We start from the raw sequence: 19,016 nt of genomic DNA on the forward strand, positions 1-19,016 counted from the left end.
CAAAATAAATGTTTAGTTGTGTATGTGGTGTTAATCAAAGGAGAGGATCCCTATTAAATACATTTTCATTAGATTGTAACATAGTCCTTGGGGTATGAATAGTTATGCAATCCACTGTATACACACACACACACACACACACACACACTATTTAGGCCTACACTTACTCTGTTGCTCTATTTAAGCTCTTAAGATTAAATACAAATATAAAAGTCAATCATTAAAAATGTTCAAATTGTTTATGAATAAAGACAACTAGTCATAAAAAATAAATTACACTAAGAAGTGAACTACCTCTGAAAATCAAACACATTTTGTACCTAAATCTGGTGAAACCACTACCTACTGTGTAAATGCAAAGTTTAAATTGGTAGGCCAAAAGCACTTTGCAATCTGTTACTAGCAAGATATATTTTTCTTTCAAGAGCACAAGATGAACAATGCATGTCTAATTCAGTGAAGAAAACCAAAACCTGTGCGTTTACCAATGGGTTGTGTAGCTTTAATAAACATTTTAATTTATATGCATGGAGGCATTTTTTTTTTTTCCCCTCCCCCCCTCAGCCCTCACCGTACTGATTTATTATTGAAAGGTCTTCTTCCCACGGGCACTAATTCAATGCATTTATTACAATTCAAATAACCTTAATACACCCAAATATGCATTTTAAAATATTAAATCAATAAAGACCAATATTCACCAAAAAAAAAAAAAAAAAAAAAAAACAGATTACAAAGTATTTCAGTACACACCCAAATGATTGGATACATTTATTAACACAAAATTAAAAATCCATGTACAGAGGAAAAAACAAACAAACATACATTTAAATCTAACGTGAATTTAGATATTCAGTGTTCATCAAAACCTTTTATTTTTAGTAAACTTAATATTAGACCCAACTGATTCATGGGATTTTTTATTCTTCTGGAATAAACAGACAAGATGTAGAGATGCATTCCGTTTCTCCTTTTTAGCACTTGCCAATTTAGACAATCTGGTATCAAACAGACATAAATGCCATGGTTTATTATTTATGTTTACACCACTCACCTTTTCCAATTGCCTCCGAAAACGGCAAACGATAATAATGGTTTTGTTAGCGCTATTCCCATCCTCTAATTTTGTCCTTCATGGAGGAGATTCTCTTGTTTGAGGAGGTTGTCCTAAAACTCTTAATTTGCACTCTTGCAGGCCACAGTCAGAATTTTACTGCATCATGCGACTACTATAAAGTAAAACCAGATTTGGAAAAATACAAGACATTTGAAGGTTAACTTAAAACTTATTGCCAAATTCTAGCAAATTACTCAATTAATTGCTTTTTAAAATGGCAAAACCACTTAAGCCAAGACATTAGACTGTGGTCGATCATAGACAAAGGTTTTACATTTGCAGTTGGGTAAGAATATGGGGAAAGGGTTTGATTTAAAAAGTCAGATTACTAGCAGGAAACACAGTTAGTTTCTCTCCTCCCTGAATTTGGAAAGTTAACAAATAAATTAATATAAAAGCATAAATACTATGAACAATGTAACCTACACTTAAAACATAATCTTAACTATGTACAGTTATAGGGAATGGTACTCCACCACATTTAAAAATGCAAGGAATAAGCAGTGCCTCTAAAAGTAAGAATGAAATTACCAGCTGCATGATGGCCCAACTTAATGCATCCCAACTCCCCTAGGCCAGACTCATGGGTTAGGGACCAGTTATAAATCAGGTTAGAAGCTCACCATGAATGTAATTTTGTTCCCCATTGACAATGGTCAGCCACCTCAAATCTGGTTGGGTTCACCAAGTTGAATACATGCTTTGGTTTAGAGGCATATGCATAATTTCAATCCAAAGCAAGAAATACTTATTTAGATTTTAAAAAACAAAAACAGTGGTTTCACTTTATTTTTTCCTTCCAGGAATAAAACAAAGATCTAACTTAACCAGGCATTTCTAAAAACTGATCTGTCTTGTTGGCATTTCTAAATTCACCCAGCAAACATTTGGAAAAATGTTAAAGCATCCCCGGAGCTAGAATAAGTTTTAAAATCACTGGGAGAACATTTTACAGTACAAGCGTCACCATCCGATTCCAGTACACTTTAAAAATGTGAGCACGATGTTTGACCCTGGATGTCCCCTGTAAAAACACTGTGAACAAACTGCCATCGCTACAGTAAATTCACTGGATGGGTAATTGGGGAGTTCATAGTGGACTTGTGTTGGTTTTAGATGTCCAGATATTTAGAACCATATTTGCAATTTAAACATGCACGCTTTGATACCATAAAACAGTGGTTTTCAAATAGGTCCTGGAGTTCCCCCTGCCCTGCTGTTTTTTGTTCCAACTGAGGTCTTAATTGCTTAATTGAATCCTTAATTGAACATTAATGAAGACCTCAGTTGGCACAAAAAACAGCAGGGCAGGGGGAACTCCAGGACCTATTTGAAAACCACTGCCATAAAGCATACAGACATAAGTGGAAACGTGCCATAAGGCTGTAAATTAGGATAATATGAGTCAGTTAGGTGTGGTCCTTTTTTATTCCGCAAAGGTCTCCAGATTAGCCTCGCTAATTAAAGAAATAAAGATCTGTGGGGAAGGTGATGTTATTCATCTGGATTCACTGGTCATGAAAATTGCTTCGTCTGGCTTGAACAAGGTAGCCCTTTGATTTTATGATGCCTCTGCTTTTGACAATGACTGAGTAGCGTAGGACCCACTCCAGGAACCACTCTGTGACCAGCGGCTCCCCAATGCTGTCCTGCACAGCCTCCTGGAATCCGCTTGCAGTCATCAGTTCTACAAAAAAAATAAAAAAATAAAAAATTGTGCCAATACTGCATAGATTGGCTCTTTACCACAGACTACCGCCACAGCTACAGGCCACATTGCACGTCTCAGCCTGCGTCGAGTTATAAATTCACCTTTGGGATCATTGTGGGTCAGCAGCTGGATATCACACTCCTTGGCAAATGCAGTCAGGTCTGGAGGCATCACACAGCAGGAGGCCAGGTTCACCTGATTACTGCTGGGCTTTATCTGAACACAAAGGAGGATACATATTATTGCACAGAATATACATTTCTGCACCTTGAAAAACTGATTTGAATAATCTACAGGTTGGCACATTTCACAACCTGAAAGGCCAATGAAAAAACAAAAATCACCTTTTCTCTGCTGACTGCACTGCATAAAATGATGCAAGCGAGTGATCATTTTACAAGAGACATGATTTGAAGAACCCACCTTTCCACCTAAGCGGTAGATCCTTTCAATGCAAGCCCTGATAAAGACACCAGGAGTATAGTTTCGATAGCCACCTTGGCTCTGGTAAACCTCTGATCGTTACCTGCGCCCACAAGTACAGCTGTTCCAGTAGAGCTTTATCCAGATCGGAGGTGCCGATGGCTGTGACCTTGTGGCTCTGGACCAGGCTTTCCAGCTCCTTCCACAGAGGCTGCAGGTGACCCAGGGCTAGGCCCTCTCCCTCAGGCAGCAGGGGGGGGGCAATGATCACAGAGTCCAGCATGGACACCCCCAGGCCTGAACATGCTGCCAACATCCAATAAAATACAAATCAATCAAGCTCTCCTGTGAACATGGGATGGCATATTTTCAGGAATTCCCTTGTTCCCTGGATTCCCACCAATTGTCACCCAGTAGGTTCCCCCCCCCCCCTCCCCATGTACAATTATACACATTAAAGGACATTTGCCCAAAGATATGCAAATATAAACCATCTGAACAAGAGATCACAAGGTCACTTCCTATGAGGTTTCAAAAATGTTCAGAAACAAGTTTCAATAGCCTCCAAAATGACAGGAACATTTTCACATTTCTAAATTCTTCACAATTGCCCGCCCAGAAAGTAAATTTTGGGATAACGCTCAAATCAAATGCAATAAGACAAATAGATAATTGTATTCTCACTGGACTACTGCAAAGAAAGCTATACTTGTGCATATAGTCATCATACATAACAAATTTCACTGTAAACACTTATGTACATCCTTCAAAGATATAAATTGGACTATACAAAAAAAAAAACTTGCATTTTGTATTACACTAATTCTATACACCTGCTGTTTGATAGCCAAATTACCTAGACTTACCAAATGTTTAAATACCAGAATATACAGACCTGGAAAGTTAATTCTGATCAATTAAGCAAGGTTTGGGTAAATTCAGTCGTTAAGTGTTCCATAAACCGACTTAATTGATCAACAGCTATTAATTGATCAAAATATGTTCCTCATCTTTAGAGAGGGCGGTGGCAAGAGAGATTAGGGCTCTCCAGGATCATTGCACAAACAATGTCTCGGTGTAGCACTTACCCATATCTACAGCATTACGGATAGAGGTGCAGTCTGATCCACTGAGAAAAAGCTTCACTGTAGTCAAAGACAAAACACACACCAGAGCAATCAGTCTCACTAGTTCCATGAAAACCCACTAACATTTGCTACAGTACATTAACACCGACCCACAAGAAAGGCACTATGTAAGCACTTATCACAGTCCAAAAGTACACAGCAACTATAGGTAGTGGACTTTTATTTTTATTTTTTATAAATGGAAACAATGTTCCTCAATAGAGTGCTGGAGCACAACTAAGCAGCCAGGACAGCATGGTTACAATGTAGAAGAGGGTCAACTAGTGTCTGCAACTGCAGGAATGTGGCACCACTACTCCACAAGGATTGTTGCATGGCCTTTGTACCCTCGTTTCTATTTTTTGTCCACTACCTGGAAATACTGTAGATTTTTTCACACACAATACACCATAACATTTGACAAAGCTGATCCCACCCCCCCCCCCCCCCCCAATTGATTTTTTGTATTAATCAATGATCCCCCCCCAGTGTGATAGGTTGTCCCTGTCTGGGCACACCTGTTGGGGAAGAGCGATTGCATTTAATCAGTGCTGACAGCTGCAGCAGTTATCATTTCACACCTCCTAGCGCTCAGCTGCTGCTGCTGCCTGCAGAGCACCCACAACTAGCACTCCCCCCCCCCCCACAAAAGGCAGGGCTCCCTCTGTCCCTCTCCGAGCAGTAGCTCAAACCCTAACAGCCGGACATCTTGCACGCACACGCACACGCACAATAGCAAATGTGTACGTGTATGCAGGTTCTGGTTCTGGTTCTGGTTCCCCCACCCCCCCCTTTTACCTTAGTTTTAGTTTGTAATTGTACTTCGTTATTTTGGAAACCATCATGAAGGCTCCTCTGTGAGGGGGATACGATTTGTTATGGTTTTCGGACGGCACAATAAAGAAGCATGTTTTTCTTTGTCCACCTACAACACCCAAGTATTTAAATCAAACTTCAAAATGTTCTCCATTCTAGGACAACGGGGGGCAAAAGGTACAGGAGTCATCTGTAATGCACCAAGAATGAAAAAACGGTATGCCCTCTTAGCAGCAGATTTAGGGGGTTAATTTCATGGTTTAGTTTTCATTTCAACGCATTAAAAAAAATATATACGTTTGTCAGTCAAGAAACTATAATGTTACCCGAAACCTTCAGTTCCTCCCTTTCTTCAGGTGTAATTGCATCTGTGGCCTGAGTAAAGGTACACTCCAGTGTGTTGGGAAGTTCCTGCAAAATCAAATTGTATTTAAAAAAAAAAAAAAAAAAAAAAATCAGTCTGCATCCAGTAGTTATTGAAAAGTCTCAGGCAACTTTGCAAACAAACTTCAAATACAGGATTATGAAAACTATTTATTGTGTAGTCCAATTACTCATTTAATTAGTTTATAAATACTGATATATCTCTGTAAAAGTGACAAATAGAACAGAAGATTGCACCCAAGGCTGCATTAAAACAGTACTCTTGGTTTTTACAGAAGGTATTTTTGGTCATGTGTGTAAATTCTTTCCAAACCATCTTATCCTTGAGGGGAAAACCAAAAATTAGATATAAAAGCATCAGAGAACATAAAACAAACCCGTTAGAAAACCACCACCACCAAATATTACAAGGTTTCTTTCGAGATATAAAACCCAATTCATTTCCATGATTTACTGCCTTTTCACACCCTCAAGGCAAATTAATTATGAAAGCAACATATTACACCAAATTTGCTGCTAAGGGTGTGCTGGATGGGATTTGTAGATATAATTGGTTGCATGTCTGACCATGGTCATTTATATACAGTTAAAATGAGTACAACTAAAAATCCACTGCACTGGTTTTCTGGACCTGAATCTTATGGGATTTCATCAGCGCAGTGCTCCAATGATCTTTCCCTTTGCGTTTGTCACACTCCTATGCATTGACTGAGCACACTAAATAGACTCGCTGACTGCAGCAGAACTCTGGCAAAGGATGGAGACTTGCACTGTAACACTCCCACAAAACATTCCCCACCACACCATTTTTCCTTTTTCAAAATTGAAGAAAAGACTTGATCAGTATTTCAGCAACTTGAAAGGCTGTGATGCTTTACAAGTTGTTGGGTGACTAAACCCATAGCCTTACAGGTTTCCATTTTTGTTGCTACAAGTAACATACTTGTGTAACATCAATTTTTGCTACATAATCAGATTTACCTAGCCTTATCAAAACATGTCAATTTCACTACCTGCACCAAACATCAACATGTCATGTTTTACCAACTGCACAAAAATGTCTGAAAATATAAGCATCTTGGAACAGAGTAGTCCAACAGGATGTACTTATTACACAAAACAGTGACAATGATATATTTAAAATGTATCCATTTATAAATGTCCATACATTATCTTTCAACAGCGCTTTCTTTACATACGAGTCTGTGCACAGGGCATATGTCTTCTGAATGGAAAAAGTCCATACATTCAAAACTCTGGGTAATTAATTATGGCATGATCCAAGGTGAATTGATTTGAGGAAAATGACCCTTATACAGGTTTGCAATGACATGACGTGCATTTTTTGTGTGTGTACGAAACCATTATTTTCCTAAACATTTTAAATAAATAGATGTATAAAATTATAGGATATCTACCTTATATGGAACCATTTTCATTTTATTTAAATACATTTGTGTTTTGGGGTTCCAAAGCCCCAAAATGTCAGGTGGGGTAAACTGGATGAACATATATGCAGAGAACAGATTTGTAGTGAAAAGGTTATTTTACTCTGCTTAATCAAATAGTTTGGCATAATTGAATGTTAAATTGCTTATAAATTATTAAAAGTTGTGAACCCGTGCTGTTAAATGTATTCTATTTAAAAATAAACTTTAAAATGCATTTCTCCAAATGTCAAATGGCGCAACCCATTTAAAACAAAAAGTATTTTTATGTAATATCACCAAGAAAACTATGAACAGGATATGGCACCACAAAATACCCCAAATGACCCCTATACTGCAGTAATAAGATTTTTTTTTTTTTTTTTTAACTGTTTCTCCCTATAGGAAATTGGATGCTTAAAAACATGTCCGTTTCCATGTAATAAAAGCCCCATAAAATATAGAATTTAAAGGTAAATTTAGTATGTCTTATGTATTTTAGACAAGTTTAATGTATTTCACACAACTGGACACAAATGCATATGAATAATTGTACTATTTTTAAAATTAATATACGGTTGCGGCACCTGACATTTCTTGGGTGGCAAAAATCTGAAATCTTAAAAACAAGAATACAAAAAAACAAATTCTTGTGAAGATAATGCATTTTACATCCATTTTGCTGTGCATTTTTTTCCCCTTCATTTTGAAAACCTTATATCATTGACCCATAAACCATCTTTAAATAAATAAAATAAAAATACTGCATTTATTGATCTTTAGCTTTTTAAAGTTATTGAGGTTTACTTTGGTAAACGTCATATGCATGATCATTGCATCAGCCTTACCTTGTCCAAGGCAGGGGGAAGTTTTGAACACCATTCAGTCAGGGTGGCTCGAATACAGTCCTGCAGCTGACAGGGTGGGGAGGGAGTGCAGAGATTATTGCTTGTATAGGCATTCAAGAGACAACACAAACTCAAAATCAATCATAAATTGGAATGCACATTAAGGGGATACAAGTAAAACCAAATACCTTCAGAATAAGGTAGTTTTAATGCATGTGGTTTGTTTTTACATTGGAATATACAAGACCTTGGGAGGCATTTGTGCCACCTGCTGAACATCATTTAGACATTACAATATTCCCTGGAGGGAAACAGTGGCGCAGTGGTTGGTACTGCTGCCTCACATGCTCCTGGGGGTCGGGTTCGATCCTGTGTGGAATCTGCACAGTCTCCACCCTCAAGAGGACATTCTTCAGCCTACCATCTCATTATAAAGGGCAGACTCTTGCAAGGATGTGAAATTAACTTAAATATCAGCACCAAGGTTAAGAGTTTCACAAAATTCAAAGGACTACCAATGTAATTGGGAAAGCGATCAGCTGGTTATTTTGACAGACAAATGTCAGGAATAAACCAAAACACAGAATCTAAGAAGCTTTTTGTTCAACCAAAACGTCCTGCTGCTACCCAGTGGAAATCAGTTGCCATCAAGTATAAGGTTTTAAATGGAGTTTTGATTTAATGCAGCCCTGAAATTAAATGGATAAACGGTGTACTGCTTGCGGACTAAAATAGTCTGTAATGAAAGCTTGATGTACTTTAGCTAAAACGGTTGGCTTGGCTCACAAATAACAGGAACAAACAATTCTAGAGGAATTTTACAACATACTTGATCCCTTTCAAAGTACACATAAGATATTCAAGTACCAGAGAGGTTTACTTTAGCTACTTTAGCACAGTATAAAGAGACTCCAAGGTATGCAAGTGGCCATGATAACTTATTGCACATATTTCCGCGATTACTTACATACTTTTGTTGAACAAATTGTTCCATCTGCACATTTAAAATGTAGCTGCACTCTCATCGAAATGCGACAGGACAAGAATAAGCAAATCAACGAGGGGGTTTATGCATCTGGAACAATGCAACCTCGAACAAAAGCAAGACATTTGCATGCATGATGGTATATACTTAAATTTGTTCATACATCTTGATCAAGTTTCAAGAACTATATTAAACTATATACAACCATTACAAGAGTTATCGTTACGGTTGTCATTACTCGAGTTTTGTTAAAAGAAATATGTATTAATAAAAGATCTGCCGATTTCACTCTACTAAACAAACGCAAGCAAAATGCTTCAACCAAAACAAGACTATTTTACTACCTACACCAGTGTTACAGAACGAGTGGTTGTAACCAGTAGTAAAGCATTAACTTCTCATTTATACAATACGTCCGGTCTAAAATAGCTCAATACAAAAATGCAATGTCTCAATAGCCTACTATGGAAGGAAAGGAAGAAGAAATAATCAATTTACGCACACAACAGGTGGAAACGTTATGTTAGCACATCTATCCAACAGCCATACGTGCACATCACGGCAGTACAGACCTCGGCCCTTGTAAACACTGCGACACCCCCCACAGGCCGCGTACAATCCCCGCACTTTCTCCCCCTTGATACCCACACATACGCCTTTCATTCCCCCAATTACCACTCCGTCTCTCTGGCTTGTAGCTTGAAAACAGCCCCACCTCCTCACTGGGTGAAGAAGGGCATTTTTTCTTCAGCCGGCTTCTGTTGACCAGGTTCCCGGTGTGGAGATTCAGAGTTGCGGCGTGGTTAAATAGCACTTTGGCATTGTGGTTTTCCATGTGTGTGGATAATGCGCGGACTACAACCTAAACGATACCGGTTTACACACACAGACACACGGACAGCCGCCGTCTGCTCCGCGCTTTATTTAACTGCAATGACTCGGCACCACCTACGCATGTGCGTGAGCAGAGCGGCGAGGTAGACGCGACGAGGCATGCGCTAAACATGCGCTAAACATGCGCTAAACTGTGGCCTGGAGTCTGGCGCGTCCGAAAGGAAGCATTCGAGTACAGCGGACCAGTCCTGTAGCCACATTTCAATAATCGCTGAATCATGCTGAATCTTAGAAAGCCATTACTCGACGTAGGAGGTTTTAATCAGGCGTTTTTGCCACTGATCAACAAAGAAAATGTCCATAATGTCAAAGTGAAAAATATAATATGCAAAATGTTCTAAATGAATTACAAATACAAAACAGAAAAAAATTGAATGCATTAGTAATCACCCCCTTTGCTATGACACACCTGATTGAGCTGTGGTGAAACCAATTGACTTTAGAGGTCCCACAGTTGGTTGGTACAATTCCTAACAAAAACGGCAGCATGAAGATGAAGATCTGGAATAAGGTTTGAAGAACTGCTTTTCTTTCCCTGTGTGTTTGTGTGAACAAGGTCAGTGTCTCATGGTCTCACTGTGCCATAGTTCAACCCTGATACCTAGAAGAACAGGGTCTGATAAGAACCAGTTTTCACCACTCTAAAGGAGTTACAGTCTTCCACGGCTGAGATGAGAGACACTGTGCAGACTGTAACAATAGCCTGGGTGCTTCACAAAAGTGGCCTTTATGGGAGAGTGGCAAAACGAAAGTCATTGTTGAAAAAAAACTCACATAAAATCTTGGCTAGAGTTTGCCAGAAGGGATGTGGGTGACTGAGACCAAGTGGAGGAAGATTCTATGGTCTGATTAAACCAAAATAGAGCTTTTTGTCCTCAACACTAAGCACTACATTCAGCGTAAGCCTAACACCGCACATCATCCCGAGAACACCATCGCTACTGTGAAACATGGTGGTGGCAGCATCATGCTATGGGGATGCTTCTCTATGTCATGGCCTGGAAACCTTGTAAAGATAGACAGCAAAATGGATGCAGCAAAGTACAGAGAAATCCTGGAAGAAAACTTGCTGAAGTCTGCAAGAGACCTGGGACTTGGGAGAAGAATAATCTTTCAGTAGGACAGTGACCCTAAACATACAGCCAAAGCCACACTGGAGTGTCTTAAAAACAAAAAGGTCAATGTCCTGGAGTGGCCCAGTCAAAGCCTGGACCTCAATCCAACTGAGAATATGTGGAAAGAGTTGAACAATTCTGTTCACCTGTCACGGTTACCTCGTGAGAGGACCATTAAGCTAATGGAGAAAGGACCCAATTGCAGAGCTACTACACTGAGTGGACAGAAACCAAGGAGAATCCAATAGCGAGGTCGAGGTCACAGGCAAAAGGTCGAAGTCCAGGAGGTCAATAGAAACAGGTACAGGACAAGGAACCAGGAGAACAAGGCTAGGTGAAGCAGGTAGAGCTGACAACATTTTGCCCAGAGTGAGGGGTTTATAAAGGAGAGCAGGAACTAGGAGGACAGGAGCAGGACAAATAAGAACAAAGGACAGGAGTAGAAGTGCACAAGGGTGAGGAGGAATGTTAATTGATAGAAAGAAATAAGGAAAGCAGTGAAGGGAGCAGGAAAAGGCAAGAGAACATTGGCGGCCTCTAGTGGAGGAAGAGGGTCAGGGCTAGGGAACTGTGACAGCACCAAAGGTCCCCATCCAACTTGATGGAGCTTGAGCAAGAAGAATGGGCAAAAATTGCTGTGTCCAGATGTGTGAAGCTGATAGTGACTTATCGCATAGATTCATGGCTGTAATTGCTGCCAAAGGTGCTTCTACCACATGTTGACCGAAGAGACGATTACTTATGCATTCAAGTATTTTCTGTTTTGTATTTGTAATTAAAAATATAGAAAAATATGCAGATTATATTTTTTCAGTTTGACATTTTCTGTGTTGATCAGTGGCAACACAATGAAATTTGGAAAGTCCAAGCCGCTGATTACTTTTGAGAGCCACTGTAATGAGGAAGAAAAGTCCTTGGCGGATTGACTCTGATAAGGGAAGGGTTTATTTTTGTTTTACTTGTTTGTGAAAGATTGTAGGTTTTAGATTAGTTCTTAGGATTTTAGATTAGAGAGGCCACCGAAAAACATAGTGAAAAGTAGGAGAGGTTTTGATTTCCGGAAGTAAGCGCAATCAATAGCAATAAGGGTTAATAAAATGTTCCCAAATAAATAATGCCTACCTGTTGAACCCTAAATGAAGCCTTGCCACTCGTCATTCAACATGGTGTCAGACATGGAGCTGTCCTCCAAATAATACTCAGAGAAGAAAACAATTCCCAGGCAGTATTTTTTTCTCGACACTTGTTTACATTTGGACATAACCAAACAGAACATGAAATACATACATACATACATACATACATACATACATACATACATACATAAATAAATAAATAAATGGCAGATGGATTCCGAAGACATGGCCCTCTTGTTTTTAATTGTAACATTGCTGAATATTGGAGAGTCAAGAATGATATTTTCATAGCAGCAGCAGACAAGAAAGCTAAAAGCAAGGTAAAACACTTTTTTTTTTTATACTTCTCAAACTTAGAGACTCAGACCCCATCGAACGAGAACGTTCCTTTGTGTATGCCCCGGCAATATTATCAGCAAATGGCAGGGACATCATAACACCTGCTGAACCGATGGAGGATCCAGAATGTCTTAAATGCAAATGTCGTGAGTTGTGCAATCCACAAACAAACATAACAATTGAAGGACACAAGTTTAACACAAAATCAAAAACAAGGGGAAACAATAGAAGCATACACTTTATATTGCACTTATGTTGTAAGTCGCCCTGGATAAGGGCGTCTGCCAATAAATATTATTATAGGTCTTCACCATATCAACAAAAGTACTCAAGTTGCCAAAGATCTGTTAACCTAATTGAATTATTGCATAGTTCAATTGAAAGTGAAGAGTCCTTTCATGTTGATGGCCTTACAGCAGAACCCTACAACCTTGACACAGTGAAATCTAACAAAATGATCCAAGTCTTCAAAATCATGAAGGGCATCGACCACATCAAACCAGAGGAGCTTTTCCAGATCAGCAGGGACACACAGACCCGGGGACACAAATGGAAATTGGGCTACAAGGCATTCAAAATGCAAAACAGGAGACGCTTCTTTACACAGAGAGTAGTCACAATCTGGGACAAACTCCCCAGCAATGTGGTAGATGCTGAAAATTGGGGAACATTTAAAAATAGACTGGATAGGATCCTTGAATCACTTAGTTAGTAATGGACACCAAAGGAGCACGATGGGTCGAATGGCCTCCTCTCGTTTGTAAACTTTCTTATGTTTTTATGTTCTATTATTAGCAGACGCCACTTATCCACCATACAACGGTGCCCGTTTCAGCAGTGGGAGAAGGACTGAGACTCAAAAAAAAAAGTTTTCTGAATGCACACCCCATTGCCGAACCCGGCATGCTTGTGCTGTGACGTGTGCCGCAGTGAGGCGGACTTCGGACCTTGAGTGCGTCATAGTAAGAGGAAGTTTCATAGTCAGCATTGTCCCAGCAACAGCGATTCATGTTTGCCGAACCAAGTTGTCTGAAAAAAGGACTTAAATTGATTTTTTCTTCTGCACAGGTTAATCAAAAGGCGAAATGAAAAAGGTTTGTGTTAAATAAATGTATTTTGCTTAGATACTGCCATCTCTCGTCAAAAAGCAATAGTAGCCTAAGAGAGCCAGAGTGACAGAGAGAAAGCAGTGAAGGTTAACGGGCTGTGAATTGCGAGAAATTGCCTTACGTAGAAAGCAATGTGTTGCTAAGAAACACGTTGAATATTGTTTAGATTCGACTAGTGTAGACTATAGGTTATGGAAAATAATTTTGTATATTAAATTTAATAACGATCAAACATAATATTTCGCTATTGTAAACAAACATGGCGACCATCGCTTCCTGCATCTTAAACAAAAAAGTATTTGATGTGTTGGAGATTTGCTTCGAATAATAATTTACGAAAAATACATCGGGATTGTCATTATATATGCTATTATATGCTTCTATCAATTGTTTATTTTGTATTGAACTTATTAATGTGTTAATACTATAGCTAAGAAAGTAAGAGGCTGCGAGCGTGTTGTTGCTCTAAGTGTTTAATGGTTTCACAGGACAACTCGGTGTAGCAATTAAAACAATCAGAGAAGCGCGTTTAAAGCTTAATTACCAAAAACCAACTCCGCCGGGACTCGAACCCGGAACCTTTGAATCCCTTCAATCCTCTAGAAGTCCAATGCGCTATCCATTGCGCCACGGAGCCACCTGTTGGACATTTAAACCCGTTAGGTGTTAAATATAACACTAATAATTTAATTATTTTGTATACACAGAATATAATATAGAACATATTAAATCAAATGAAAGCGGTCGAAATTCCATTGAAATACTGAGCAATAAAACAACTGATGTTGTCTCTGACAACAATAATACAAATCAGATCCATTCTAGAGTTGGACTTGAAACCGAAGCTGCAATTGCGACACTTGATGTGGCAACAACTAACATATCAGATAATTACTGAAAAGTCTTACAAAACGCATAATAGTAGCATCTTACTTTGTATTACAAATACATGAAAAGTAAGGGGTAAAAGACCGCCACCCTAGGTGCACCACCATTAGGAGGAATCAGTGAAAATATTAATCCATATAAATGCATATTTTATATATAATCGCTTAATATAATAATATGTATTTAATTTTTCCAGAAAAGTGAGGTCCACCTTCTGCAAAAAGACAATTGTCTCGAGTTTGCCTGTGCATGACTTGCATTTAGTTTAATTTTGCCCGGGCTTTGTCCCTTGGACCTTTTATACTAGTAATAAATACAACCTATAAACAAATGGCAAGAGGCCACCTTCTCCCTGGACAAGCCATGCTGCAAGGTGGAGGACTGCATGTCAGCAATAGGCTGAAATATGAATCTGATTGCAGTAGCAAAACCAAAAGCAGTCGGCAAGGGGAGCTCCTCGCCCAGGTCTGCTTTAGTTCTAAGTACAGCCCCGAAACCATACATAGCACCCACAGCATCTCTTGAGAAACACAACTAGATTTTCTTTTACAACGTTTATTTGGAAATTCACTCAAAGTCTTTGTAATTAAGTAAATAAAAAGTCATTTTTAAATCGTGCATGACATGTTGGTGTCTTCATTTATTATTTCCTGTTCTATCTAAATGTTAAGGAAGACGAATAAAAAAATCAAGTTTTTGAAGTTTATAATAAAATATAGGCAAACAAGAACAAATAATAATTGAAATATGAGTGTTAATACCTCAAACTCCTTAATACCTTGATTACCATACCGTTGTGGCCTTTTGAAGTAGGCTACTACGTTCAACAACTGGGATTTCACAGAATGCACTTTGAGGTTTTTATCCCCTTAATGCTTTTAAAGGAAATTAATATGCATACATTGCAAGACAAAATGATGGCTTTGGTTTTTTCAAAGAATCAGTAAATGCTGATTCAGCTTTGTTGTATCCAAGGGGCATGCACTTATTACTGAGATTAAAACTCTGCGACTTTCATGTTAGCTATTCTAAAGGCAATATATAAAATAGCATAATATAATAATAATAATAATAATATAGCAATATAGTTTTGTGATTAACAAATAAACAAAAAAGTTAGTCGTTTTATAGGTTTGTAACAAACTTTTACGATGTTATGATGTTTTAGATGTGCTTTTTGTTTTTTGTTTTTTACTAGCACTATAAACCTTGACCGATATGCACTTTATTGGTTATTGTAACAAACTAGCTTTGAACAAAGCACCAGCACTAACAAGACAATTTGATGTGTTTGAGAATAGGCACAGAGTATCAATGTCCCTCTATGATCTGACCAGTCACACACACATTACTTTCAGGGGATGCTTAAAATAAACTATGACCAAAACACTCCAGTTACTGAGTTCAAGTATTTCAGCACATCAACTGCAGTTCATATTTGGCATTATTTTGGAATTCAGTATGAACTTGCTTTCCTATAACCTATATCAAATGTTCCTAATTGCAGAAATACACAACATACAATAATGTTTACTATTTGTTTAAGTGTACAATAATAAAGTATTCTGTAGACCTATTATTTTGGCACCGACAAGAGCAAGTGACGTTACAAGCAAGTTAGAGACAGTTTGATGAGTGCATAGGCCTGCAGGAGAAGCTGTTTTTATGTAAATTTGCAGAAAGTTGATCCTATTCTATAGATGATATGACGATATGTACTTTTATCAATTTGATCTTCAAGACTATAAAATAATTTAACATCGAAAGAATGCAGCAAAACCAACAAGAACATGAATGTGGCATTGAAGTAAATAAGGATTAATCAATAATTCTGTAGTATTTCGGGAAGTCATTTTCACTGGAAATAATTACAGAGCTGTGAAGTGCCCGAATCTGTAGGACGTGAGTCACTAATGTAGGTGTTTGCTGTTGCCTGAGATCAGAAGAAAAGCTCATGTATTTCCAAGAAACCAGTTTGGGTAAGTTGCATAACTTATATAATTAAATGCGATATATATGAAAGAATGGTGGGGATTACATATAAAATGAGTGTACAAAACATTAGGAACACCTTTCCATGAAACAGACAGTTATGATCCAGAATCCAGGTGAAAGTTATGATCCCATTTATGCAATCTGTTAAATCCACTTCAATCAGTGTAGATGAAGGGGAGGAGACAGGTTAAAGAAGGGTTTTTAGGCCTTGCCACAGTTGGGACATGGTTTGTGTATGTGTGCAATTTAGAGGGTAAATGGGCAACACAAAATATTTAAGGACCTTTGAACGTGAACTATTCTATCCTAACCTTTGTTCTTTTTCAAATGTCCCATGTAAACTGATACTTTCTATTGTGTCTTTACCATCCATACTGATATACCGTTCCAATACAATATCATAGTTGGTTGCACACAAGGAGATACCAGCCTCAGATTCTCTATGGACAATGGATTTCTATACAAAACTCTTATGCGTGAGCAAACAGGTCTCTCACTGTCTTACATATGTACCCTGAGTAAAGTCAATTAGACAATGATTCCATGCAAAGCCACATTATAGTTTTCCCAGTGAAAATCATTATTATTTATAATTAAAAGCCAACTCACAAAGACAGACTTTGCTGACTTTTTACCCATTTGCTCACCTGACATGATGTATCACCTGAAAGAAAAGGAGCAAGCGGAATAGCCGACAACGATAACTCTGCAATAGTGACATGTTATTGTAAAGGGTATGCAGTTTCTCCCTGTTGTAATAAAATCTAAAATAAATAAAAATGGCCAACAGAATAATAGTCGTCTTGATTGGATCTCTCCCCTGGAGTTTTAACACACTTGTCAGAACTAATATTTTGGGGTCATATTTTTATCTGCATGAATACATGGTTATAGCCCCTTTGATGTAGTCCACTGCCTTTCTGGTTGATGTGATAACAGACTTCTTTTGGAGCCACAGATCCTGGGTTTCTATAGGACTCAGTGGATTAGACGAAATTGCACAATGAGCCATTGGCTCGCTTTTGCAGGTTGTATAAGGGACGTTGGAGCTTCCCAGGAGAATTGCAGAACTGGGGTGTTATCCTAGTGTTTGTACACTGCTTTATATAAATATGTATTTTGGAAATGCTTTGAAATGTGAAAAAGTGCTCTGCAAGATGAAGATTGATGGATTGACTTCGACGTTGTTTTTTTATGTGCCAAGAGTCGTCTGCATTGCTAATAAATTACAGTGCAAAAGATTCCAGGAAATAGAAAGTGGTGAGCTTTGGTTAACTGTCATAAATCTTGGGCTTAAAAATGTAAGAATTGTTATTTGAATAATTTACAGTTCATTATCATTTATCCTTAGCATGAAATCTTGGAAAAGGAAACAAATTAACAAAATAAATTTAATGTAACCCAAAGGAATTCCATACATCTAGCCTATCAGTATTTCAAATTATGATTTGCCTTAATCAATTTGCAAAATCATCATCATAATTCTGGTTGATTGTGGTTATCTTTGGTTCTAATTAAGACTCAGTTGGGTGCCAGTGCACAAAATTGATTTTTATATTGAATTATTTCCCAGAAGAAATTCTGTACCAAACTTTTACATAAAAAGCAAGATGGGACTTTGTATTAGGATCTCTTCAGGAGAGCTGCTGGTGTAAGAGGTTAGCCAGCTAAACCAAGACCCAAGTACTCAGGGAATCCAAGAAAACCTTGATCTCTTTTCTCACAGCCATGCATCACACAGTGAAGTGGATACAATAAAATAGTCCACTATGTGACAATAGACAATATTCCCACAGATCATTGTTTTAATTTGATTACTGATTATTGTTCAACTATTTAAAATCTTTTACAAACTTTCTCCACAGTCGTAGAATGAGTTGCCATTATAATTAGAACAGTCATATTTAAAACATATATATATACACACATACATTCATATACTAAATATATTTTAAAATACACTAGATACAGCACTGGAAAAAAAGACTGATTTCTGAACTTGAAGTGGTCTCTTAATTTTTTCCAGAGCTGTTTAAAATGTTAAAAAGTCAATTTAATAATCTGTTATATATTTGATCTTCCAATTTATGTTTTATTTATGGATAACTTAATCATACAAGTGACATATGCACATCACTGTTGGAGCACAAGACTGGAACTTTGGTTTGATCATTTGGGGCATTAGATTGAGTCTGTGATTGATCACAAGAGTTTCTGATTGAAAGAAAAATCAGATAAACTAAAATCTCTTTAATCAGTACATCCAGAGGAGGCTGTCTAAATCAGAAAAGGTTTGTATCACCATGGCTTCTCTACACTCAGGGAGGGGGGGCTAAGGAGCACATTAAGTTCTGTCACAATACAAGTTTTTCTCTTTGTTCATCCAGCCAGGATGACCTTTTTGTGACATTAATTTATCATCAGATTAATTTCTCGTCTTTCACAGTATTGTTCCCTCACCTGGTGTTCAGGCCGCTCTCGATTTTCAGTCTGCTGGGCTCTTCCCCTTTAAAGCTGCACAGGGACTGGTAACAGAGCTGTGGGGCAGGTGAGTGTGGGTGATAAACGATGTCTGCACTGGAGAGAAAGAACAGCCTCATTCACTGCAGATGGCAGATGAATACCACCCCCAAAAAAAAAAGAGCAGCAGGCACTGGAGACAATGCCTGCATATTGTGCTCCATAGCTTTCCGTGTGATTAC

At 38.1% G+C, this 19,016-nt stretch overlaps 1 protein-coding gene and 1 non-coding gene across 4 annotated transcripts; both read right to left on the bottom strand.

Annotated features, from left to right (window-relative positions):
- Nucleotides 1-756: 756 nt before the first annotated feature.
- On the bottom strand, nt 757-9,806 carry gclm (glutamate-cysteine ligase, modifier subunit). 3 transcript variants are annotated; one of them, XM_066691900.1, is made up of 7 exons: nt 9,554-9,806; nt 7,854-7,919; nt 5,521-5,605; nt 4,340-4,396; nt 3,355-3,557; nt 2,930-3,044; nt 757-2,804 (listed from the first exon to the last, which is right to left on the bottom strand). In XM_066691900.1, the coding sequence occupies exons 1-7, from the start codon at nt 9,671-9,673 to the stop codon at nt 2,626-2,628; spliced, it is 825 nt and encodes a 274-aa protein (XP_066547997.1). In that variant the 5' UTR covers nt 9,674-9,806; the 3' UTR covers nt 757-2,625. The 3 variants fall into 3 exon arrangements, with proteins under 3 accessions (XP_066547997.1, XP_066547999.1, XP_066547998.1); XM_066691902.1 differs by lacking the exon at nt 9,554-9,806 and adding an exon at nt 9,493-9,516; XM_066691901.1 differs by lacking the exon at nt 9,554-9,806 and adding an exon at nt 9,487-9,516.
- Nucleotides 9,807-13,982: 4,176 nt separating this feature from the next.
- trnar-ucu (transfer RNA arginine (anticodon UCU)) lies at nt 13,983-14,068 on the bottom strand. Its single transcript is given in 2 exon segments — nt 13,983-14,018; nt 14,032-14,068. It is a non-coding gene; the product is annotated as a tRNA-Arg (tRNA).
- Nucleotides 14,069-19,016: the final 4,948 nt, after the last annotated feature.

This window comes from Amia ocellicauda, chromosome 19 (genome assembly GCF_036373705.1).
Source record: "Amia ocellicauda isolate fAmiCal2 chromosome 19, fAmiCal2.hap1, whole genome shotgun sequence".
Taxonomy (NCBI): Eukaryota; Metazoa; Chordata; class Actinopteri; order Amiiformes; family Amiidae; genus Amia; species Amia ocellicauda.